We start from the raw sequence: 27,209 nt of genomic DNA, 5'->3' as shown, positions 1-27,209 counted from the left end.
GTCACACTGATCTGCACCAAGCTGCTCTCCAGCAGAGTGGCAGCAGAGAAGCGCAGTTGGCTCATGAGAGGGATGATAGCAAATGGGGAAGTGGGAACACCACTCAAAGCACTTCCACTTTGCATCTGTTGCTCCCCATCAGTCAGTACCCAAAACAGTGTCTCCTCTTCTGATGGCCAAGTCTGGCCTTGCAATGGTGAAAGTGGAGCAGTTTTTGTTGGTCCCTCATGGGCTCCAAAACCCAGTGCTTTTCAGCCAAGAGCATCTCAACGATCAAACCAGAGATCTGAGCAGCCTTTCTCTACCTCTGTTCAAGCCACAGGGGTTGTACCATGTAGGGGTGGTAGGCAAAAGAAGAGTAAGGCCTGTATTCCTTTGCACCACTTTCCCATGTTGGCCATTCTTGGTGGCAACTCACCTTTTCAGTTGTTTGTTGATAAACGGGAATACATGAATTGACAGGGACCAATGGGGGGGATGTGCATTAGGTGGTAGGATGGTTACAGACCAGCTTTGTGTCAGTGCGATGGGGGTAGGGTGGGGTGAGGAGAAGTGGGAGGAGATTCGCCATTGGATGTGATTGTTACATCAATCCAGTAGTAGTAACTAACTAAACCATAGAGCTCTAAGGGGATCCTTGGCATCTCAAGCAGCAATGTGAGCAGCTGGTGCCGCGTTGGGGTTACCATCTTACTATTCCTCCTCGGATTCGTCCCTAGACGATGTGTGCTCAGTGCTTTGTTCCTCCTACAGCTCCAATTCTTGCTGCTGTTCAATGATGTGCAGAGCGCAGCATATTACGATGATTTGGATATTGTCTGGTGAGTGCTAAAGGGCGCCTTCAGATCTGTCTAAGCACCTGAAGTGGATCTTGAGCTTGCCGACTGCTTGCTCAATGACACATCTGGCTGTCATATGGCTTTCAATGTTGCGCTCTTGAGCTTCATTGGTTGGGTTGCTCACGGGTGTCATCAGCAAATTTATCTCCTTTGTTTCTGAGAGCCACCCTTTAAGATTTCTTGCAGGAGCGAAGAGGTCAGGGAGATTGAACTGTTGTAAGATGAAAGCATCATAGACGTTCCCCGAGAATCTTGTGTACACTGCATAAACCTTTTCTTGTGGTTGCACACCAGCTGAAAATTGATGAAATCGAACCCTTTACAGTTTACAATAACTCCTGATTTATCTGGGCGTATGCAGATTACCATGTGTGTGGAGTCATTGATGTCCTGCACATGTGGGAAAACAGCCAGAGATGCAAGCCTGAGCACCCCCTTATTATGGCTAGCATCATCACGTGAAGTTGATGTAATTGCCGGCCCTGGTAAATTACCCTTATGCATTTATGTGCAGCCAACTGGGAAATCCTGGCTATGTCTCTGGTGGTGTCCTGGAAGAAGTCAAAAGCAAAAAGGTCGAGGGTAGCCACTGGTAATGCATGACAATCAGGTCCAGCAGGGAGCAGGTCGTCTTCTAGGAGGCTGTAGACATTTGCCACCAATTACCTCAGCCTCTAGAAGTACTGCTCTACTGAGAGGCTAAGGACACTTAGCCTCCGCCTGTACAGCCTGTTACACGGTTGTGCCTCCTGCGAGCTCAACTCCCCTGCTGCTCCTCTCTCTGCTGCTTTCTTCTCTGATGTCCAGCTGCAGGTCTATCCACAGCAGGTAACATTTGACTTTGCTAATCTTTTCCTTTTTACATACCTGTAGAAGCTTTTACAGTCCATTTTTATGTTTCTCGCTAGCTTACTTTCATATTCTATTTTATTTTTATCAATTTCTTGGTTCTCCTTTGCTGAATTCTAAAATGCTCCCAATCCTTAGGCTTACTACTTTTTTTTGGCAACTTTATAAGCCTCTTCCTTTGATCTAACACAATCTTTAACTTCTCTTGTTAGCCATGGTTGGATCACCTTTCCTTTTGGGTTTTTATGCCTTAAAGGAATGTAAATTTGATGCAAATCACGTATTAATTCTTTAAATGCTAGCCATTGTCCATCGACCATCATACCTTTTAATGTAGTTTCCCAATCTACTACAGCCAACTGGCCCCTCATAGTTTCCTTTGTTTAGATTTAAGACCCTAGTTTCAGATTGAACTACTTTCACTTTCAAACTTAATATAAAATTCTATCATTTTATGGTCACTTTTCCCTAGAGGCTCCTTTACAACGAGATTATTAATTATCCCTTTCTCAATGCACAATAACAGATCTAAAATAGCCATTCTCTAATTGGTTCCTCAACATACTGTTCTAGAAAAGCATCTCATATACATTCCAGGAATTCGTCCTCCACAGGATTAGTGCTAATTAATTAGGTTTACCCAGTCTATATGTAGATTCAAGTTCCCCATGATTACTGTATTACCCTTGCCACATGCACCTCTAATTTCCTGATTTATACCTGCCCTACATTACCATTACTATTTGGTGGCCTATAAACAACTCCTACCAATGTTTGCTGCCCCTTCCTGTTTCTTAGCTCTACCCAAACTGATTCTACATCTTGATCCTTTAATCTAAGATCCTCTCTCACTAACGTACTGATTGCATCTTATTAACAGCTCGACCCCACCTCCTTTTCCTTTTTGCCTATCCTTTTTAAATGTCGAATACCCTTGAACATTCAGTTCCCAGCCTTGGTCACCCTGCAGCCACGTCTCCTTAATGGCAATTAGATCATACCTGTTTACTTCTATTTGTGCTGTCAATTCATCTTCCTTGTTGCGAATGCTGCGTGCATATAGTGTGCCTTTAATTCTGTCTTTTTATTATTTTCACAACCTCTAGCCTTATCTGCTGATGCACTCTTAGATTTGTACGCTCTGTCCCTTCCTGCCACACTCAGATTATCAATTCCCTTATTGCTACCTTGCTCTCTTGCTTCTCCTCTCTCTCTAAATAATCACATCTTCCCTCACTTGATCCCTCTCCCCTACTATTATGTTTAAAGCCCTCTCTACCGCATTAGTTATACGACTCACCAGAACAATGGTCCCAGCAAGGTTCAGGTGAAGACCGTCCCAACAGTATAGCTCCAACTTTCCCTAGTACTGATGCCAGTGCCCCATGAATTGAAACCTATTTCTCCCACACCAATCTTTGAGCCATGCATTTAACTGCCTAATCATATTTACCCTACGCCAATTTGCTCATGGCTCAGGTAATAATCCAGAGATTATTAATAATCCAGAGATTATTACCTTTGAGGTTCTGCTTTTTAATTTAGCCCCTTGCTGATCATATTCTCTATGCAGAACCTCTTTTCTAGTCCTATCTGTGTCATTGGTACCCACATGGACCACGACAACTGGATCCTCCCCCTTCCACTGCAAGTTCCTCTCCAGCCCTGAGCAGATGTCCTGAACCCTGGCTTCGGGCAGGCAACATAGCCTTCTGAACTGTCACTCTTGGCTGCAGAGAATGGTGTCTATCTGCCTGGCTATACTATCTCCTACTACCACTACATTCCTATTTACTCCTCCCACTTGAATGGTTTCCTGTACCATAGTGCCATAGTCAATTTGCTTATCCACCCTGCAGCCCTCGCTCTCATCCATAAAAGTTGAAAGAACCTAAAATCTGTTGGACAATTGCAAGGGCTAAGGCACCTCTACTTCTTCCTTCTCGATCCTCTTACTTGCCTTACTTGCAGTCACACCCTCCTGTCCCTGAGCACTGACCAAATCAGAAGATGCTATCCTAAGGGGTGTGACTGCCTCTGGAACAAAGTGTCCAGGTATCTCTCCCCTCCCTGATGTATCGCAGTGTCTGTAACTTGGCTTTCAGCTCAATGGCCGGACTTTTACGCTCCCCAAGCGGGATGGTGGTGGGGGAGGGGTTGTAAAATGGAACGGGAGGCTCAGGGGGCCCTTCCGAACCCGCTCCCGCCTCCGATGCCCAAGAAACAGCCCACCCGCCCCAGGCCAACCAAGGCCCTTAAGTGACCAGTTAATGGCCACTTAAGGGCCTCCACCCGCCGACATGGGGATTTTATCCTTGGTCGCTCGGGCGGCCCAGGACCAAGAAAAGCTGCCTGACAAAAGCAGCCTGACGGCCTGGGGGTGGGGGGGGGGGGTGGTGGTGGTGCCCCCTCATGATAAGGCACCCTGTACCCGACAGTCTGACAGTGGGCCGCCCCCGATGCCCTAACCACCCTCCACACGCCACCCTGTACCCCCAATCGGCCACCTTTGCCCCATTGGGGCCCACCTTATCACTACTGGTGAGGCCCCAAAAACTTACCTTCGTTTTGGGGCTCTCCAACATCTTCCTTCCGATGGCTGGGTTGCAGTCCCAGCAGTGGCCACCACTCCCAGTGGTGCTGCTAGGAAAGAGAGCTGCTGGCCCACTGATTGGCCAGCAGCTCCATTAGACGGGACCTCCTGCCTCAATGAGGTGGAAGTCCCACGTCAGACCAATTAAAGGCCTGGGGACCACAAAATGCGGATCGGATCCCCAGGCCAGGCGGAGGCGGGTTCGCCAGTTGGTGGACAGCTCCCATCCGCCGAGGGTAAAATTCCAGCCAATGACTCTGAGCCGAAGCTCCTCGAGCTGCAGACACTTACAGCAGATGTGGTTGCCATAGATCACACTGGTGTCCACCTGCTCCCACATACTGCAGCCTCAACGCATCACCTGCCCTGCCATATTTATTTTAATGGCTACTAGGATAGTAGTTTTCTGTTTGAAAAAAACTTTTCTTAGTTTCCAAACTTTAGGCAAGCATCCTCTGCTCCCATGTTTTTTCTTGAAAGCCAGTTGATGAAAGATATCACTGGAGCCAAGCTTTACACACTTTTATAAGCATTTATTTACATAGTTACAGATTACAAACAATCACTTCCTAACTGAACAACCACAGTTTAAATCAGTGTCTATTTATAGGGGCACAAGTGAATCCCTAGTTAATTCCAAACACATGTATACACTTAAACATAATTAATATGCAATTAACACAGAATTCTACACGTTGGAGCTGGCTTCCGGATGCGGTGACATTTTTACCAACTTTAACCCCCACCCGCTCCTCAATATCAAAATAACACCCCTGATTCAATCAGCGTAATTACATAATTACGGTATCAGTCTAGCTTTCTGAGTAAAAGCAAAATACTGCGGATGCTGGAAATCTGAAACACAAACAAGAAATGCTGGAAATATTCAGCAGGTCTGGCAGCATCTGTGGAGAGAGAAGCAGAGTTAACGTTTCAGGTCAGTGACCCTTCATCAGAACTGACAAATATTAGAAATGTAAAAGGTTTTAAGCAAGTAAAGCGGGGGTGAGGCAAGAGATAACAAAAGAGGTGTTGATAGGACAAGGTCAGAGAGAATAACTGACCAGAAGGTCATGAAGCAAAGGCAAACGGTATGTTAACAGTGTGCTGAAAGACAAAGCATTAGTACAGAGAGGGTGTTAATGGACAGAAAACTGAGCAGCCTGGCCCCAAGCACAAACATGAAAAAACAATGGGTAGGCACAGTAGAAACAAACTAAAATAAACACAAAAAATAATGCTCACAATGTGGTCTCCTCTACATTGGGGGGACCAAATGCAGACTGGGTGACTGCTTTGCGGAACACCACCGCTCAGTCTGAAAGCATGACCCCGAGCTTCCGGTTGCTGGCCATTTCAACACACCCTCTGCTCTCATGCTCACATCTCTGTCCTGGGATTGCTGCAGTGTTCCAGTGAATAACAACACAAGCTCGAGGAACAGCACCTCATTTACCAATTAGGCACGCTACAGTCTGCCGGACTGAACATTGAGTTCAATAATTTCAGAGCATGACGGGCCCCTTTTTTATTTTTCGTTATTTATTCTTTTTTTATTTTTTGTGTTTATTTTATTTTAGTTCGTTTCTACCGTGCTTACCCACTTTTTTTAATGTTTGTGCTTGGGGCCAGGCTGCTCAGTTTTCTGTCAACTAACACCCTCTCTGTACTAATGCTTTGTCTTTCAGCACACTATTAACATACCGTTTGCCTTTGCTCCGTGACCTTCTGGTCAGTTATTCTCTGTGACCTTGTCCTATCAACACCTCTTTTGTTATCTTTTGCCCCATCCCTGCTTTACTTGCTTAAAACCTTTTACATTTCTAATATCTGCCAGTTCTGGAGAAGGGTCACTAACCTGAAACGATAACTCTGCTTCTCTCTCCACAGATGCTGCCAGACCTGCTGAGTATTTCCAGCATTTCTTGTTTGTGTTTTAACTTTTTGAGTAAATTGATTCCTTTATTACCAATGACTACAGAATGAAGATCTCCATAATAGAAGATATTGTCCTTCTAAATTATCTTTAGCTAGATGCAGAACCTAATGCTGAGGCTTATCTTGGAATCAGATTCCTCATATACAAAAGCTTTAGAGACACTGCAAAGTCAGCATCAAGTATGTAAGGTGCCATCAGAGTGATGATAAGTGAGCTTATCCTAGACCACTGTTGCTGCATGCTGTGTGATGAAGGGTTCTCATGCATTTCTTAAGCAGATTGCTTGTTTTCCTGAAGTGTGCAACAGAAGCAGCAGCGGCGGCGAGAGCGGGAACAGGCGAGAGGAGCCGGGATGTAAAGAGCCGAGGCCTGAGGCCCGAGACCAGAAGCAGTGGCGGCGACGGTGAGAGCGGGAACAGGCGAGAGGAGCCGGGATATAAAGAGCCGAGACCTGAGGCCCGAGATCAGAAGCAGCGGTGACAGCGGTGAGAGCGGGAACAGGCGAGAGGAGCTGGGATGTAAAGAGCCTAGACCCGAGACCAGAAGCAGCGGCAGTGGCGGTGAGAGCGCTCTATTGAGTTCAGTGGACTTGCTTGACCAGCAGAAATCGAAGTGAGACATCACAGGAGAGCTGCTATGTGATTGGTGGGTATTTCTTCCGTGCCTCATTTTGTGTTTATTTTTGTTTTGGCCAAGTGATTGAAATCGGGAGACATCATTACAGGTTAAGAGTACACTTATATAATTTTTTTTTAAATACTGAGATCCAAATTAATTAATTAAATAGAATAGAGATGGCTGGGCAGGCGATGTGTTACAGCTGTAGTATGTGGGAGCTGGTGGACGCTGGTACGATCCACGGTGACCACATCTGCAGCAAGTGTTGGCTGTTCGAGGAACTTTGGCTCAGAGTTGATGCTCAGCTTGGCTCGGAGTCCGAGCTGCGGACCCTGTGACACATCAGGGAGGGGGAGAGTTACCTGGACACTGTGTTTCAGGAGATAGTCACACCCCTAGATTAATTACATCCAATTTGGACCGTGGTCAGTGACAGGAGGGTGTGACTGTGAGTGAGGCAGGTATGGGGATCCAGAATTTAGCTTTGGAGGAGCCTCAGTCAGTGCCCTTATCCAATAGGTACGAGGTTCTTGCTCCCAGTGTGGACAAGAGCACAGATTGCAGACAGCACAGATGAGCAAACGGACCACAGCAATGTGGTTCAGAGCGCCATTCAAGTGGGGGGGGGGAGGTAAAGAGAAATGTAGTTGTAATAGGGGATAACATAATTCGGGGAATAGATACTGTTTTCTGCAGCAAAGATAGAGAGTCCCGAAGACTGTGTTGCCTACCTGGTGCCAAGGTTAAGGACATCTCTTCTGGGCTGGAGAGGAACTTGGAGTGGGAGGGAAAGGATCCAGTTGTCGTGGCCCACGTGGGTACCAACGACATGGTTGGACTAGGAACGAGGTTCTCCTGACGGACTATGAGCAGTTCGGGGCTAATTTAAAAAGTAGAACCACAAAGATGGTAATCTCTGGACTACCACCCGAGCCACGTGCAAATTGGCATAGGGTAAATAAGATTAGAGGTAAATGCGTGGCTCAAAGATTGGTGTGAGAGAAATGGGTTCTGATTCATGGGACACTGGCACCAGTACTGGAGAAAGAGAGAGCTGTTCCGTTGAGATGGGCTGCACTTGAACCATGCTGGGACCAGTGTCCTGGCGAATCGTATAACTTGGGTTGTAGATAAGGCTTTAAACTGAATAGTAGGGGGGAGGGTTCAATGGAAGGGAAGTTTAAAAAGTCAAAAAGTAACGAGAGAGCAGAGGTGCAGAGCAGTGAAGGGACATACATTAATCAGAGTATGACAAGAAGGGATAGAGAATACATAAGAGTACAGCAGGAATTTTAACCAGAGTAGGTAAAATGATAAAAAGTCAAAGCTTAAGGCTCTTTATCTGAATGCACGTAGCATTTGTAACAAGATAGATGAGCTGATGGCACAGATAGAAATAAATGAATATGATTTGATAATTATCACAGAGACATGGTTACAGGATGACCAGGACAGGAAACTCAATGTTCAAGGATAGTCGATGTTCCGGAAGAATTGGCAGAAAGGAAAAGGAGGTGGGGTAGCTTTGTTATTAAAGGAAGGGATCAGTGCTGTTGTGAGTAATGATATAGGTGTAATAGATCGTGATATAGATTCAGTTTGGATGGAAATAAGGAATAGCAAGGGAAAGAAATCACGGGTGGGAGTGGTCTATAGGCCCCTGAGGAGTTGCCTCTCTGTAGGACAAAATATTAATTAGGAAATAATGGAGGCATGTAAGATGGGCACTGCAATTATCATGGGTGATTTTAATCTGTATATAGACTGGACAAATCAAATTGGCAAGGATAGCATGGAAGACGCATTTGTAGAGTGCATCAGGGATATTTTCTTAGAACAATACGTTGCAGAACCTACCTAGGAACAAGCTATTTTAGATTTGGTAATGTATAATGAGGTAGGATTAATAAGAGATCTCGTAGTTAAAGATCCTCTAGGGGGAGGCGATCATAACATGGTAGAATTTCAAATTCAGTTTGAGGATGAGCAACTTGGGTTTCAAACCAGTGTCTTCAACTTAAACAAGGGCAATTACAGAGGTATGAAGAAAGAGTTGTCTAAAGCGGGCTGGGAAAATAGACTACAGGGGAAGTCAGTAGAGGAGCAGTGGCAGACTTTAAAGCAGATATTTCATAACACTCAGCAAACAGTTATTCCAGTCAGAAGGAAGGACTCGAAGAGAACGATGAACCACCCATGGATAACAAAGGAAGTTAAGGAGAGTATCAAATCAAAAACAAAGGCATACAAAGTGACGAAAGCTAGTGGTAGGCCAGAGGATTGGGAATTTTTTAGAAACCAGTAGCGGATAACTAAAAAACTAATAAAGAGAAAGAAAATTGCTTATGACAGTAAATTGGCAAGAAATATAAAAACAAACAGTAAGAGCTTCTACGGGTTTATAAAAAGGAAGAGAGTAGCTAAAGTAAATGTGGGACCCTTAGAGGATGAGACTGGGGAATTAATAACAGGGAACAGGGAAATGGCAGATAATTTAAGCCAATATTTTGCATTGGTCTTCACGGTGGAGAGCACAATAAACGTCCCAGCAATAATAGATGAGCAAGGTGTAAATGGGAGGGAGGAACTTGTAACAGTCTCTATTCCGAGGGAAAAGGTGCGGACAAACTGATGGGTCTAAAGGCAGACAAGTCGCTAGGACCTGATAGCCTGCATCCAAGGGTTTTAAAAGAAGTGGCTACAGAGATAGTGGAGGCATTGGTCATAATATACCAAAACTCACTGGATTCCGGTAGGGTACCCGCAGATTGGAAAATCACTAATGCGACGCCCCTATTCAAGAAAGGAGGGAGACAGAAAGCAGGAAACTATAGATCAGTTAGCTTAATATGTGTCATTGGGAAAATGCTAGAGTCCATTATTAAGGAAGAAATAGTAGGACATTTAGAAAAACATAATGCAATCAAACAGAGTCAACATGATTTTATGAAAGGGAAATCATGTTTGACAAATTTGTTAGAGTTCTTTGAGGATATAACAAGCAGAGTGGATAAAGGGGAACTGGTAGATGTAGTGTATTTGGATTTTCAGAAGGCGTTCGATAAGGCGCCACATAAAAGGTTATTGCATAAAATAGGAGCTCAGGGTATTGGGGGTAATGTGTTGGTGTGGATTGAGGATTGACTAACACACAGAAGGCAAAGAGTCGGGATCAATGGGTCTTTTTCAGGTTGGAAAGCCGTAACTAGTGTGGTGCCACAGGATCAGTCCTAGGGCCTCAACTATTTACTATCTATATTAATGACTTGGAGGAAGGGACAGAGTGTAGTGTATCCAAATTTGCTGACGATACAAAAATAGATGGGAAGGCATATTGTGATGAGGATACAAAGAATCTGCAAAGGGATAGAGATAGGTTAAGTGAGTTGGCAAAAATTTGGCAGATGGAGTTCAATGTGGGAAAGTCTGAGATCATGCACTTTGGTATAAAGAATAAAAAGGCAGATTATTTAAATGGAGAAAGAGTACAAAATAGTGCAGTACAGAGGGATCTGGGTGTTCTTGAACATGAAACACAAAGTTAGGTGCAGCAAGTAATTAGAAAGGCAAATGGAATTTTGGCCTTTATTGCTAGAGGGTTAGAGTTTAAAAATAGGGAAGTCTTGTTACAACTGTACAGGGTGTTGGTGAGGCCACACCTGGAGTACTGCGTACAGTTTTTGTCCCGGTATTTAAGGAAGAATATACTAGCATTGGAGACAGTTCAGAAAACGTTCACTCGGCTGATTCCTGCGATGAAGGGGTTGTCCTATTAAGAACGGCTAAACAGGTTAGGCCTTTATTCATTGGAATTTAGAAGAATGAGAGGTGATCTTATTGAAACATATAAGATTTTAAGAGGGCTTGACAGGATAGATGTTGAGAATATGTTTCCACTGGTGGGGAAATCTCGAACTAGGGGACATAGTTACAGAATAAGGGGGCACACATTTAAAACTGAGATGCGAAGAAATTTCTTCTCTCAGAGGGTGGCGAATCTCTGGAACTCTCTACCTCAGAGAGTTGTGGAGGCTAGGTCACTAAATGTATTTAAGGAGGAGGTATCTAGATTTTTGAAATCTCGGAGATTCGAGGGTTATGTGGAGCAGGCCCGAAAGAGCAGTTGAGGCCTGGGACAGATCAGCCATGATCTTGTTGAATGGTAGGGCAGGCTTGAGGGGCTGAATGGCCTACTCCTGCTCCTATTTCTTACGTTCTTATGTACGTGAGGTAGATTTGCAAATTAACTGAAGGATGAGTAGATCTTCTTGATTTTACAACTAAAGGAGATCCAACGGTATGTCTGGCCCAACTTCTTGGACAGTTTCAAAGAAATGTAAGGAAGTGTTAAGTAAGAAAAGATTACTTTGGCTTATCAAGACCATTCCTTTCACAGACCATTGTTTCGAGCTATTCAAGTATCAACCTGGCTCACTGTTACCTCTGAGTTAGAAGTGCGTGTTCAAGCCTCAATGACAACTTTCAATTCATTATCTACTTGATGCTTCAGTACAGTACTGAAGAAGGGCTGTATTGTCTAAAGTGGCATCTTGCAGATGAGTTCTCAAATGGAGAACCTGTTTGCTTGTTCCAATAGATACAAAAGACCTCAAAGCACTTTTTTGAAGAACAGGAATTCTCCCAGTATCCTGAATAACCTCCTCCCTCAACCAATATCAGCAAGGGGAGGCAGTAGTAATGTCACTGGGCTAGTAATTCAGAGACCCAGGTGACTGCTCTGGGGACATGAGTTTGAACCCACCAGGGCAGATGGTGAAATTTGAATTCAATAAATCTGGAATTAAAAAGCTAGTCTCATGGACTAACAAATTTGATTGAATTTTTCAAGGAGGTGACTAGATGTGTAGATGAGGGTATAGCAGTTGATGTAGTCTACATGGACTTCAGTAAGGCTTTTGATACGGTCCCGCATGGGAGATTGGTTAAGAAGGTAAGAGCCCATGAGATGCAGGGCAATTTGGCAAATTGGATCCAAAATTAGCTTAGTGGAAGGAGGCTGAGGGTGATGGCCGAGGGTTGTTTTTGCGATTGGAAGCCTGTGACCAGTAGTGTTTGTAGTATACATTAATGATTTAGATGTGAATATAGGAGGTATGATCAGTAAGTTTGCAGATGACACGAAAATTGGTGGTGCCGTAAATAGTGAGGAGGGAAGCCTTAGATTACAGGACGAGATAGATGGGCTGGTAAGATGGGCAGAGCAGCGGCAAATGGAATTTAATCCTGAGAAGTGTGAGGTGATGCATTTTGGGAGGACTAACTAGGCAAGGGAATACACAATGGATGGTAGGACCCTAGGAAATACAGAGGGTCAGAGGGATCTTGGTGTACTTGTCCATAGATCACTGAAGGCAGCAGCACAGGTAGATAAGGTGGTTAGGAAGGCATATGGGATACTTGCCTTTATTTTAGCTGAGGCATAGAATATAAGAGCAGGGAGGTTATGATGGAGCTGTATAAAATGCTAGTTAAGCCACAGCTGGAGTTCTGTGTACAGTTTTGGTCACCATACTACAGAAAGGATGTGATTACACTGGAGAGGATGCAGAGGAGATTCACCAGGATGTTGCCTGGGCTGGAGCATTTCAGCTATGAAGAGAGACTGGATAGGCGAGGGTTGTTTTCCTTAGAGCAGAGAAGGCTGAGGGGGGGACCTGATTGAGGTATACAAAATTATGAGGGGCATAGATAGGGTAGATAGGAAGAAACTTTTCCCCTTAGTGGAGGTGTCAATAACCAGGGGGTATAGATTTAAGGTAAGGGGCAGGAGGTTTAGAGGGGATTTGATGAGAATTTTTTCACCCAGAGGGTGGTTGGAATCTGGAACACACTGCTTGAAGGGGTGGTAGAGGCAGGAACCCTCACAATATTTAAGAAGTATTTAGATGAGTGCTTGAAACACCATAGCATACAAGGCTACGGGCCAAGTGGTGGAAAATGGGATTAGAATAGATAGGTGCTTGATGGCCGGCACGGACACAATGGGCCGAAGGGCCTGTTTCTGTGCTGTATAACACTATGACTCTATGGTGACCATGTAATGATTGTTGTAAAATCCCATCTGGTTCACTAATGTCCTTTAGGGAAGGAAATCCACCGTCCTTACCTGGTCTGGCCTACATATGACTCCAGACCCACAGCAATGCATTTGACTCTTGAAAAATGACCTCTGAAATGGCCTAGCAAGCCATTCAGTTCAAGGGCCTTTAGGGATGGGCAATAAATGCTGGCCTGGACAGCGATTCCCACAAAAGAATAAAATAAACTGTCTCATCGCTGCTCATGAGATCTTACTGTGCACAAATTCAAAAGTAATTCATTAGCTGTGAAGCATTTTGAGGATATTCTGAGGATATAATTGGCTCTATTAAACCTAGTTCTATATCCTTAATTTGTGGCTTTTCTTCACCTGACACTTCTGTGCTGCCAGCAACTCAGAAACTATCATATTCCACACAGCATTCATTACCTCTATCTGAACATATCCTTATAACCATGAACCACATTCCTTACCAGATATTCATCGAGTTTTGTCTAAAGGAGTTTAAACAGCATTAGCTGAATGTCCAGCTTACATAGTCATGACAATGAGGGAAAATATTTATCTGAGACTTGTTAATATTATAAACATTCTAGTTCTGTGCTCATGTTCCCAAAGAACTAAGCTGTGATTTCTGCTTTGATAGCAAATGACAACCATAGAACCTCTTATGAAACATGGAACAAATCTCATGAGATGCAAATATGGCTTAGGAAGCAGAGGCAACATACGTAGTCATCAGTAATGGAGGTGCAGTTTATACAGAACTTAAACCCTGCATAACACAAACCCCTCAAAGGAATATTTATGGACATAGGGGTTAAAATTATTTCTGTTAGTAACTTTAGGAAAAAAGTCAGTGTGAGAAGAAAATGGGATTTCCCATTTTTGTAGTCACATTGAGTCTTTGGTTAGAACAAATATTATAAGGAAATCCACCCTCAAATCTTTATAGCCAAAGCAGCACTGCTGCTTGCATTAGATTGCAACTAGCAGGCATGATAGAAGAGGAACTCAAGTTGGCATTTCAGCATAACACAAAATGAAGACAATCATTTCGTTCTTTCTAGAAAATATCTTAAAACAGCGAATAATTCAAAACCAGTATGTATAATGCCAAAAGTTAAAGGATGACTCCCCAATCAGTTGTCTGGGCGAGAAGTGACACTCGCAGAGAACACTGATTCGGATATTGCAGGCCTACAGCACCCGATTTTGCATCCATCCATTTAAATGATTTCCTAACCAGAGCTTTTTACAAGCGCCACTCCTCAAAGAGAGTGCCTGATGGAAAAATCAGGGACACTTTTCAAAAATGTAGTACTTATTTCAGTAAATGAAGGTGGTACAATATATCATGGAAACAGCTATCTAATTGATTTGGATGAACAAGAAATTTGTTTATAACTATCCAAATCGGGGGGATCTATAGTTTGGAGATGAAAACAGTCTATAATAAAGGATTAATTAACTTGTTGAAAGGTGTAGGCTAAACTGGATTTATAAAGGACAGATTGAGATTATGGAAAGCAGTGCATGGGTAAAGAGAACTTGATGGATGTGTGTATGGATTTTCAGAACGCATTTGATAAATTAAAAGATAAGACTCATCATAGAAATTAAGACAAAAGTTATTAAAGGGAATGTTGCCAAATGAAATGAAAGATGGTTAGGAGACATCTCAAAGAACAGGGTAAATGGATTGGTGGGTATGGCAACAGTGGCATTCCCCTGAATCTGTGCTATTTTCCATTTCTATAAATGTATATGGAACAGGACAAAAAATAAATCAAAGTTTGCTGATGATACAGAGATTGTAAAAGGACATGCACAAACTAGCATGGTGAGCTGGTACATGCTGTTGCAATTCAATAAAGAGAAATGTGAGGAAAGAAAACAATGAAAGGGATTCTATCTTAAACGATAAGCCACTTAAACATTGTGGAGGTACAGAGGGAATAAAGGGGTGTAGATGCACTGACCACACACCTGAGTGTTGGGAGGAAAGCACAGTAAAAGACAAATGAGAGTCTGGATTTTATAAATAAGGGCACCGTATATGAAAGTGAAGAAATTATGTTAAGTTTGTACAAGACATTGGTTAGAGTACTGTGTGCAGTTCAGGATACCTGAATACAGCAAGGATGTTAAAGCTGTAGAAAGGATGTCATAGAGAGATACAGCACTGAAACAGGCCCTTCGGCCCACCAAGTCTGTGCTGACCATCAACCACCCATTTTTACTCATCCTACATTAATCCCATATTCCCTACCACATCCCCACCTTCCCTCAATTTTCCTACCACCTACCTACTTTAGGGGCAATTTACGATGGCCAATTTACCTATCAACCTACAACTCTTTGGCTGTGGGAGGAAACCAGAGCACCCGGCGGAAACCCACACAGTCACAGGGAGAACTTGCAAACTCCACACAGACAGTACGCAGAACCACACCCGAGTCGCTGGAGCTGTGAGGCTGCAGTGCTAACCACTGTGCCACCCTGTATTGATGTATTGAGGATACATTTGAATCATACCAGGATACAAAGAATGGCTCAGGACAAGGTGCTGCAAAATTTGGATCCGTTTCTTCGGTGCTCCGAATACATGGTAAGAGCTGTACTGTACGCCACTTTGCTGATGGCATTAGCACGTGCACACGGAGTGTCAACCAGGAGTAGGCACAGTAACAGATCGTGATGTCAATCAGCATGTAATGTTGATTTGACACCAGTGCTGCCAAATTGGAGCTCAAAGTTCGAGCTAATGCTGTCTCTTAAACACAAGCAGCTGAACAAGTATTCAGCAGCAGGAAGGATCCCTCACCTGTGCTATTTAGAGTTTAGAGACACAGCACTGAAACAGGCCCTTCGGCCCACCGAGTCTGTGCCGACCATCAACCACCCATTTTATACTAATCCTACACTAATCCCATATTCCTACCACATCCCCACCTGTCCCTATATTTCCCTACCACCTACCTATACTAGGGGCAATTTATAATGGCCAATTTACCTACCAACCTGCAAGTCTTTTAGCTTGTGGGAGGAAACCGGAGCACCTAGAGAAAACCCACGCAGACACAGGGAGAACTTGCAAACTCCACACAGGCAGGACCCAGAATTGAACCCGGGTCGCTGGAGCTGTGAGGCTGCGGTGCTAATCACTGCGCCACTGTGCCACCCCAAATGGGAGCATCGACTACTTTCAGGTTAGATGCTGATTGATTTCTACTGGCTCTTGCTGTAATTACAGAAGTGTTTAAAGTTGCTGAAGTCTACTGGGAGTGGTGTGGCATGTGCTGAATTCTGGCTTCAGGGTTTCTGCACAAGCCATTTCCTCTAAGTTATGGGTACAGTAGTTTTCACCTCCCTTGACATGACAGAGAGAATGAGCAGAAGTAACACAGAGCAGGACAAGCTGCTGGAAGAGGGAGGAGGAGGAAGAAGAGGAGGAGGGGGAGGAGGACTTTCAGCAGGAGTTCATATCCACCCAGGGTGTTCGGGAAGCAATTCTCCGACCTGAAGCTCAGCAAGGAATAGTATGTGAGATGTCTCTGCTTCATTGAAATCTGCCACCTACTGCAACTGCAGCCTTACAGCAGGGTGAAGACAACATTCTAAATTAGGAGACATTTCAGTGGTTGTGAAGGTGACATACGAACAGATGAACTCAGAGCAGGAACAGGCTATTCGGCCTCTCGGGCCTGCTCTGCCATTCTATAAGATCATGACTGATCTGTTTATGGAGTCCACTCCACTTTCCTGCCTACTCCCAAAATCCTTTCACTCCCCTATTTGTCAGGAATCTGTCTACCTCTGCCTTAAAAACACTTAATGACCCTTCCTCCACTCTCTGGGGAAGAGAGTTCCACAGGCTCACGACCCTCTGAGAGAAAAAATATCTGCTCATCTCTGTCTTAAATGGGAAACCCCTTATTTTTAAACTTTGCCCCCTAGTTTTGGTCTCTCCTACAAGGGGAAACATCCCTTCAACATCCACCCTGTCAAGTCCCCTCAGGATCTTATATGTTTCAATAAGATCACCTCTCATCCTTCTAAACTCCAATGAATACAGACCCAATCTGTCCAATCTTTCCTCATTAGATAACCCTCTCATCCCAGGAATCCATTGCATGAATCTTCTCTGAACTGCTTCCAATGCAATAATATCCTTTCTTAAGCAAGGAGACCAAAACTGTACACAATACTCTAGATGTGGGCTCGCCAATGCCCTGTACAACTGTAGCAAAATATCTCTACTTTTATATTCCATTCCCCTTGCAATAAATGACAACATTGCATTTGCCTTCTTAATCACTTGCTGTACCTGCATACTAACTTTTTGTGTTTTGTGTACTAGGACACCCAGATCGCTCTGCATCTCAGAGTTCAGAATTCTTTCTCAATTTAAATAATATGTTGCTTTTCTCTTCTTCTGGCCAAAGTGGACAAATTCACACTTTCCCATATTATACTCCATCTGCCAAATCTTTGCCCACTCACATAACCTATCTATATCCCTTTGCAGACTCCTTATGTCTTCTTCACAACTTACTCTCCTACGTTTCTTTGTGTCATCAGAAAATTTAGCAACCATACATTCTGTCCCTTTATCCAAGTCATTCATATAGATTGTAAATAGTTGAGGTCCCAGTACTGATCCCTGTGGCAATCCACGAGTTAGAGCTTGCCAACCCGAAAATGACTCATTTATGCCTACTCTCTGTTTCCTGTTGGCTAACCAATTTTCTATCCATGCTAATATGTTACCCCCTATACCATGGGCTCTTATTTTGTTTTGTAACTTTTGATGTGGCACCTTGTCAAATGCCATCAGGAAATCCAAATACACCACATTCACAGGTTCTCCTTTATCCACTTTGCTTGTTACTTCCTCAAAGAACTCTAATAAATTAGTCAAACACAATTTCTTTTTCACAAAACCAAGTTGACTCTGCCAGATTGCATTGAGATTTTCTAAATGACCTGCTTTCACTTCCTGAATAATAGATTCCATCATTTTCCCTGACCATGACTATGAACTTTTACATGCATGGAGCAGGTGACACTTGCAACATTTCACAGTTTGCCAACAACTCTTGCAAAAGGAACACTGAGCCTCTGTATTCCAATAGAGCTGAATACATTTCATTCCCTCTTGCCAAAGAGAAACAGGCAGAGCAAGCATGTGGCTTAGCAAGGATTACAGGCTTCCCTATGGCGCAGGGTGCCACTGATTACACACATGTCACTTTGTGGGCACTGCATGTCAATTCGATGATGGTCTATAACTATATGGGATTTCACTCCCCCAACATCCAGCTGGGTGTGAAACCATACACAATGTGTTATACAGGTCAGTGTCCAGTATCCTAGGGCTGGATTTTACCAGCTCCCGACATAGGGGATCGTGGCTAAGAGACCTGGAAAATACCTCCAGGAGAAGCCCGCCACGGGCCCCGACGCCGGGAAGGCCCTGCTCCATTGTATTGGTGGCAGCGAGTTCTTGAGGCGGCCCCCCGCCACTCGATGACAGAGACTTAATTTAAATATTAAAATCAATGGTAATTAATGAATAATTACTTACCTTGTTGAGACGGCCGTCCCACGCCGATATTCCAGCCGGTTGCCAGAACTCCCATGCCTTCAGATCTCCGTTCGGAGATCCAAGGGGGGGAGGGGGAGGAGTGATGTTTTCAGGGTGGACGGGTGGGGGCGGGGGGAACCACAAAAACTAACGCGATTAGTTGAGGAGATGGTGGGAACGGGTTGAAAGTTACAGTAAAGAAAGTTTGGGGGGGAAAGGTCAGGATCAAGAATTTACTTTTTTTGGGAGGACAGTACAAAAAATAAACTGATTAGTGATTGGGGGGGTGGTGGGAGAGGGGATTGGAACTGAATAAATGTTTGGTTTTGTTTTTCGGAAAACTGTGACGTTAAATATTGAAATTAAACGGAAGGGCTTAAAGCCCTTTAAAAATGGTGCTGGTGCCGCTGCCTGCGCGGTGGTGCTGGAGGCCATTGCCGGATTGCCCTCCACCTCTACTTCATTGGGGGCGGGCGCTCCGCCCCCTCCATGTAAATGAGCTGCTACACCAAATATTGCGGCAGCTCCGTGGCACACATGTCGCGCGTGTGCCATGCCGTGGTTGAAGCTTGCCGCAGATATCGGTGGTGAGCTTGAAAAATTCAGCCCCTAGCAGCAGTTATGATGCTTCATTCTGTAGGAGTCCGCGGTGCCATCTGCATTTGAGCCACCATGTCAAATCAGAGGGTAGCAACTAGGCAACCAGGGGATATCCTTTGACAACATGGCTATTGACTCTGGTGCGTTCTGAAGGAGCCCTACAGTACAGGGTAGAGCATGTCAAAATGTTTTGTGGTCTGCTTCATGCTGCACAACCTCGCCATCATGATGGCACACCCCTTGCCACCATCTATACATAACCAGCTAAGGAGAAGGAGTAGCAGTAGGAGGAAAAACAGGAGGAGGAAGAGGACAAGGAAGGGAGAGGACAATCAACATAGCCCCTTTCTGGTTGGGCTGTCCATAATTGACTAATCTTACTGCCATACCAGTAAATGCAATTCCAATTCCCCATTCACCAACAGTCTCATACCTTACCTTCCCTCTGTTACTGACCACCAAATAGCTTGCTTGGCCACATTGCAAAAATAAAAGCCACCACAAAATAAACATTCCAAACTGAATTTGGAATTTAAAACATGCCATAATGCATACAAAAGTCAATTAATCACCCATGTACATTCCCTTACTGCCTGTCTTCCATATGCCTTTGCCTGTCCTAGTGCAGTCCAACCCCAGTGCCTGTAGCATGGCTCATAGAAGGCTTCTGACTTTCTGTGGCCCATCAGGTTGTCCCTGGTCTAGAACAGGGATAGGTACCAAATTGTTGCACCGCGGACATTTGACAAAATTATTGACTCAGCCACGATTTAGGGGGGCAATTAATCTGTATATAAAGCCAACCTAATGCCAATTGATATCCATGCTGAAGCACAACTGGGAAAATATAGTCAACCACCCACCTAATTTGTCAGTGGTGTGTGCCGGAAACCCCACATACCAAATGGAAATATTCATTTCATCATATGGAACTTTGCCTGAGACTTTTCCTGGACATTGTCACAGATAATTTTTAAAATAGAACAAATAGCAGCTAAGATGGCCACTCACAATTTGCATATGAAAAAAAAACAAAGAATCAGGCTGGAGACAGATGGGATTACTCAGCCTAGCCGAACAATGGGGTGCTCCCTGATTCATTTATCTGGGATAACCTGATCAATGGGGGGTCATCAAAAGTCATCGACACCCGTTGACTTTGAAAGGGCCAAACCCCCCCCCCACCCCAACAAGTATGTCTGAACAGCTCGGGGGAGAGCCCTTGAATTTCAAAGTCCATTCCAGAAGATGCTGATGCAAACATAAAGAGGTGGTCACATCACATGACAGCTTGGGCCACTCTGGAAATTTGTGAGTGGTGACTCAGAAGTCAGACGGCAACTGGGAACCAGCAAGGGAACATCTCTCTCTCCCCCTCTCCAGTAAAGTGCCAGAGAAGCCTCGGCAGCAGCTATTACGGCTCAAGTCTACAGATCCTTACATTCAGCAACTAAGGGGACATGGATAAAGCCCCTCTTCTGCTTTCCGGAACCAGAGGAGCAAGTCCGAATTGTACACGTGGCCCAGCGTGGATTTCATGACTACAATTTCAACTAAAGACACTGAGGATCAGTATTTAAATTCCATTTATTATGGACTACTCCAACCTCCCAACTCTGTTTTTCCCTCTATTTGTATGTGTGCCTCTCGTGTAACATATTTTAGTAATTTTTAATCAGTTTAAAGTGATAAACTTACATCTTTCTTGTTTAAACTCAAGAAAACCTGTCTGATTGGTTCATTTGCAATTATATTAGAGGAACAGGAGCAAGTGCTCACTGGGATGGTAAATTAATTCACTGTGTAAACAAGATAAACCCTGTTGCGGTCAAACCAGAGAAGGGGCGAAAAGAGAGCCTGAGACCCCTTCCTCACCTGGTCGTAACAGGTGTGAAAGTGGAAATATCAAGACTTTCACTTATTCATTGTTCATGTAAAATAATCTGAAAGAGTTTAACTGCAGATCACAAAACCTTTAGCAATACGATGCACTTGCTTCATATAGAATAATGTTCACCTCGTTCACCTCCACCACTCCCAGGACGTACCTCTGGGCTGGGGCCGGTCGAATTTTCTATTCCCCAATCAGTGAGCTGCATTGGGATGCCCAATTGGTGACCGCAGCTTGCCAGTTTTATGAGTCCTGAGATCCAATTTCCAGCAAGCCTCTGGTATACATCCATAGATGGGCCTTGCAGGCACAAGACCAATTTTAATTTGGAGGAAGGGAGGGATGAAGTGAGAGAGGAGAGGAAGAATGGGGGAATGATAATAGCAGGGCAGGAATAGAGAGGATAGGAAGACAGGAGAATAAGGAGAAGAGTAGGAAGGGTGGATGGGGAGTGTTAGGGAAGAGGGAAGTGGAGGAATGGAATGGGGAAAGGGGAAATGGGAACAGGGGGCAAGAGGGCAAGAACAGAATAAAGGGTAAAAGGAGGAGGAAGGATAGTTGAATGGAGTGAGAGGATGGTGTAATGGAGCTTGAGAATGGCAAAGGGAGACAAGAGCATAGAGAAATGGATAAAGATAAGAGAAGGGGCAAGGGGGAGTTTCCAAAGGGTTGGGAAGTTCTTTTGACATCAGCAGAAATGCTGGAGATAGTGGTGAATGATTTTGGTCTCAGTCAGAAGTGGGGCTGGGGAATACTGACAGCTAAGTTGGGCTGAGCTGGAGGAGAGGAAGTGGAGGGCGAGAAGGGACTGGAAGAAGGGGGTGGAGAGGGTAAGAATTTGCCTCAGAGAAAGGGGGTGTGCCAGTTGGCTAGTTAGGCCTCAACGGGGTGGCAGGAAAAATGAAGATGCTTTTTGCCCCGGGGTGGGATGCTAGGCAAACTGTGCCTTGGAGAAGGCTTCAGTTTCTATTGACATTTTGCCACATCCTCTTTTGACCTCTGGGACTGCATTCATGACCTGGTCAACATTTTAAATATGGTTAACATTCCTGTGTCCTTCTCGCCATGCTTTACTTATGGTCCCTTTACAGTGATTCTACACGTCCAGGGATTGGTTTTGCAGCCATGAATGACTAGTAGAGGGCTGTTATGTAACATAAAGTGCCACCCCTCTATTTGGAATGTGCTTCATTATGATTGTGGTGCCATCTACCAGTACCATTAGAAACTGGAACTCACCATTTTTATTATATAACAGATGTGTTGAACTACAATGTTCAAAACTACAATTATAAATTTCACAACCTACCAATAACTGATGGACGGTTGACATTAGATTGTAAGTTCGGAATAACCACTGAGTATGTGGCAGGCCGATAGGGGTAAATGGTTGCTGGAGTTGTTGAAACAATATTTTGACCACTGCCAGGAAAGACATTTGAAGGAACACCCAGTGCAAAACGTTTTTTTTTCCCTGGTCGTGGCTGGTATACCCAACCTAAGGGGTCAAATTAACATAGTAATTAACGACATAATATGAAGTTTGCACTAATTCAGATGTTAAACAAGAACTGACTTTTACAAAATATATTATTTGACACATTTTGAGGAAAGAAACATCACTTATTCATTTTATTAAGTGTTGGGTAGGTTGGGTTGGTTGAGTGCTAGATTGGGGCCCAGAAGATTCTGCATTCAAGTCCCAGCAAAGTTCTTTTCTCCTCTGAAAAGGGTTAACATAAAAACCCATGTAAGGACAATGAATCTATTCCAATCTGGGCCTTTCAATGTTACCCTTCTAAAATACTGATCCTACAGTCTTCCTGTTATAGTCTTTTCATATCCTTAGGAAAAGATAGACAGGACCTTACTTTAATGTCTCATCTGAATGACGTCTGCAACGACAACTTGCATTTATATAGCACCTGTAACACAGTAAAATGTCTTAAGGTGCTTAAACTTGGAATGACTAAAGTTCTAAAAGGTGAGCAGGAACAGAGGGACCTGGGGCTGCATTTGCATAGATCTTTGAAGGTGGCAGGACATATTGAGAGAGTGGTTATAAAGCATATGGGATCTTGGGCTTCATAAATAGAGCCATTGACTGCAAAAGCAGGGAAGTTATGCCAAACCTTTATAAATCTCTGGTTTAGGCCCCACAATTTAGGAAGGACGTGAGGGTTCTTCAAAGGCTGAAGAAGAGATTTACCAGAATGGTTCCAGGGATGAGGGATTTTAGTTACAAGGTTAGTTGGAAAAGCTGGGGTTGTTCTCCTTAGAGCAAAGAAGATTGAGGGGCGATTTAATAGAGGTGTACAAGATTATGACAGGCTTAGATAAGTTAGACAAGGAATAACTGTTCCCATTAACTAATGATTCAAGGACTAGGAGAAACAGATTGAAGGTTTTGGGCAAGAGGTGCAGGGGGAATATGAGGAAAAACTTCTTTACGCAGCAGGTGGAACTTGCTGCCCACCAGGGTAGTGGAAGCAGAGACAATCGATGATTTCAAAAGGAAATTGGATGGCCAATTGAAGAAAATAAACTTGCAGAGCTACAGGGATTGAGTGGAGGATTGGGACTGACTGGATAGCTCCATAGAGAGCTGGCATGGACTCGGTGGGCTGAATGGCCTCCTTCTGTGCTATAAATGACTCTGTGATTCTATGACTATTGGCAGCATGCCCTCAATATTCAGCTGGAGCTTCAGCCTTGACCGTAGGTACAAATATTGATTTCAGGCTTAAACCTATAACCTTTTTGGCATAAGAGCATTATCCACTGTGCCAGGCTGACCATCAGAGGTAACCATTTACTTATTTCTTCTCAGTACTTCCAGCAGAGCACAGGATCAAAAGTATCTCTGGCAAAAGTTAACTTGCTGATGAAATTTATTTTTTTTAAATCATTTTATTTACAGATTCTTTTAGTGGCAGAAGTATAGTTGGATCATAAAATAAAACAATACAGAGACATTCTCAAATGGTGATGGCAGCTGGAAAACTAGATTCTTCACTGGAATGGGAAATCTAAAGTTTTCTTAACAAGGGCAAGGGATATGCTTCTAATTATATTTTTGTGTAGACATTGGAGGAGCATTTCTTGAAAAATAATACTCCCAGACTGTCCTTCTGCTTTAGGCTTTAACTCTTTAGGCTGAATTTTAACACCAAAAAAATGGGTGGTTTGGGGTTGGGTCAGATGCAGAAATGTAAAAAATTTTAAAATCTGACCCCAACCAACCTAGTTCCAGTTTAAATGGAGGCGGGACAAAGGGCAGGCAGTCAATCTGCTTCCAGGAGGCGGGTTGGCAACTTAAATATTTTAATCAGACTGGCAGTCTCTAATTTAACTTGCTTTGCAGGTTATACAGTGGCCATTTGGGTTTTGCAGGCCTTGGGAAACAGGCAGTTGAAGGGAGATGGGAAGAAGTGCCTTTATAGTCATCCTTGTGGGCCAGGAGGAGCAGGAGTGTATCCGTTCCTCCCCCATACAAAGGCCCCTGGGATCAGGAATCGGACCTACCTGCTCCTAAGTCTTGCCCACCCACGTGGAAGCCAAGCCTGTCAATCAGGCTGACTTCTGGACAGAGAACCTGTCAAGTACAAAAAAACACATGCCGTGGAGTTAAAAAACTTCACTCGCCCTCCCTCCCTCCACCCGCCGCCCCCCACCATCGTAACTCGCCCTGTTAATATCCATGCCTTCATCTTTACTTCTCAAGGAAAATAAATCTATTACTATCTGTTAAAATCTAGCTTTTAACTCACCAGGAAATTCTTCCCTGTGCTTCTCTTTTATTTTTTGTGCTTCATCATAGTAGGGTTTCTTCTGTTCTTCGGTCAGTTTGTTCCATTCCAGGCCAAGTTGGACACTAATTTCAGCATTATTAGCATTGGGGTTTGCCTTGGCTAATGATGGTCTGTGAATCCGTGCCCAAACCATAAATGCATTCATTGGGCGTTTTATATGTCCACTTCTGTCTTTGGAGGGTGGCATATCATTGATTTCTAAAACCAGAACAATGGAATAAAAATCAGACGAACGTGTAAATGCACAGAAGTTTGAACAAAATGGTGTCACTGGAGTGACACATTATGTTAAAAAGACAAAAAAAAGCTTTACAAACCTGAAAACACTAAGTTCTGCCACTGGGGTAAAATCTCACTATACATTGAAACAATTAAACTGAAATAGTGGTGGGAAACCATATCTACATAAAATCTGATGCACAATTAATCTGATCACCTCTCCACCATAGGTTATTATGGCTGTGTCGAATGGTTGAGAAAGAAATCTGTCCTTGGATTCCTGCCAATAGTCAGTGGGTAAATATGTACTTTATGTAGTACAGAGTCATATAAACCAAAGCTTTCCTCCCCAATTTTTCTTTCCCCTTTCCTCACAGTGCTGATTGCTGCAAGGATACAGATGCAGATGCACTGTGCAACCACTGGTATCTTGCCCTAGTATAAAATCTTTAAGTGTAAACATAAATGTTAAACAATGATGCACTGTTGGAGCAATGAGGGTCAACATCGTCCAATTTGTTGTGTGATCGCTTTAAGAGTGATGTCCCTTTAAGAACTCAGTATGCTAATGAGCTAAGTACCAGGATGTAGTCATGTGACTAGATGCCATAGTCTCTCTGCACTGTGACACCCTGGACAAAGGTTCTGTATATAGTTTGCTCTGTATTGTGAATATTAGTTTAGCTGTAAATAAACCTTCTAGAGATCTTCAAGGAACTGAAATCCACACACCTCATTGTTTAGTTTAGTTTAGAGATACAGCACTGAAACAGGCCCTTCGGCCCACCGAGTCTGTGCCGACCATCAACCACCCATTTATACTAATCCTACACTAATTCCATATTCCTACCACATCCCCACCTGTCCCTATATTTCCCTACCACCTACCTATACTACGGGCAATTGCTAATGGCCAATTTACCTATCAACCTGCAAGTTTTTGGCATGTGGGAGGAAACCGGAGCACTCGGAGGAAACCCACGCAAACACAGGGAGAACTTGCAAACTCCACACAGGCAGTACCCAGAATTGAACCCGGGTCACTGGAGCTGTGAGGCTGCGGTGCTAACCACTGCGCCACTGTGCCGCCCATTGTGTTGCTTAAGATAACACAAAAAATCTCATGACACACCTCACCACTACCCTCTTCCAACATGTACTTTCTGACAGGATAGCGATCAAAGGTGGGGAGGACATTGATTGAATTTTCCCCTTTCTAGCCCCACTGAGGCCAACTGAGATCAACTGACTCAGCACAACTTATGTGTTCTCTCTATATGCTATGTTTCTTAGCTCAAAAACAGCTTTTAAGAAAGATATAATTCTCAAATTGGCTGCTGCAGCTGCATACTGGAAACTTGGTATCAATTCTTTTGCATATCAGAATATCAAAATTATCTGAAAGAACCCAATCAAGCTAATGCAGTTGACTACTGATAAATAGATGCATCTGGGAAAACAATCATCAAGCATATCTAGGAGCTAGTAACATTTAACATCTATCACAAGGCTATTAAAGAACTACGGGCTATAAATTAGTTAGCCCAGAAAATGAGTAAGCGGATCGCGATGCATAAATCACCCATGCACTTTGAGTGGAATGCAGACAGCATTCCAGCTTCGTGCTGCCTGCTAATTATCATGATTTCTACATGCAACCAATGCTTCCTGTGCTGTTGATTGGCTGCAAGCATTGATATTATTAGTAACTTGCACTTCTCAAAGCTAGCCTGTACCTCTTAAAAGGGAGGGGCATTGTGGCTGCAACAGGCACCGGAACTGAATCTGACAGGGAAAGAGAGAAGAATGACTGACCATGGGAGGCAGCTGGCCCCAGGTTTTTGGACACCGTGCTGGAGGTCTTGGTGGGATAAGTGGAAAGGAGAGATGTCTTGTAACCTCAGGGGATAGGAGACCCTCCAAATACACGATGAGAAGACAGTGGGAGCAAATAACTGCAGAGGTTAATGCCAGGGGTTTAGCCCGAATGACCTGGAAGCAGTGCTAGTAGAAGTTTAATTATTTCACATGAATGGTCCATGTCACTGAATGCATCTACAAACGCCATATCCTACCAATTTCACCAATAGCCTCAACCATGCTCAATTCACCACACCCGCATCACTCACCTTCTAGTATGGAAGTGTGGCCAACTCCATTAGCACACTTGTGGACTCAACCATGATGCAGCGTGTGAT

The 27,209-nt window shown here is 43.9% G+C and overlaps 1 protein-coding gene across 2 annotated transcripts in view; it reads right to left on the bottom strand.

Annotated features, from left to right (window-relative positions):
* Positions 1-27,209, bottom strand: part of LOC137375554 (transcription factor SOX-30-like) — a 63,693-nt gene that overhangs the window by 25,225 nt on the left and 11,259 nt on the right. For both annotated transcript variants that reach the window (XM_068042900.1, XM_068042899.1), the window contains exons 2-3: positions 24,751-24,990; positions 22,290-22,478 (exon numbers count right to left, since the gene is read on the bottom strand). In XM_068042900.1, the coding sequence (XP_067899001.1) occupies positions 22,290-22,478; positions 24,751-24,979 (418 nt within the window). In that variant the 5' untranslated portion in view covers positions 24,980-24,990. The remainder of the gene's footprint in view (positions 1-22,289; positions 22,479-24,750; positions 24,991-27,209) is intronic.

Source organism: Heterodontus francisci, chromosome 12 (genome assembly GCF_036365525.1).
Source record: "Heterodontus francisci isolate sHetFra1 chromosome 12, sHetFra1.hap1, whole genome shotgun sequence".
Classification (NCBI taxonomy): domain Eukaryota; kingdom Metazoa; phylum Chordata; class Chondrichthyes; order Heterodontiformes; family Heterodontidae; genus Heterodontus; species Heterodontus francisci.
The sequence above is the reverse complement of the archived record's forward strand: the minus strand, read 5'-3'. Positions and strand labels throughout refer to the sequence as shown.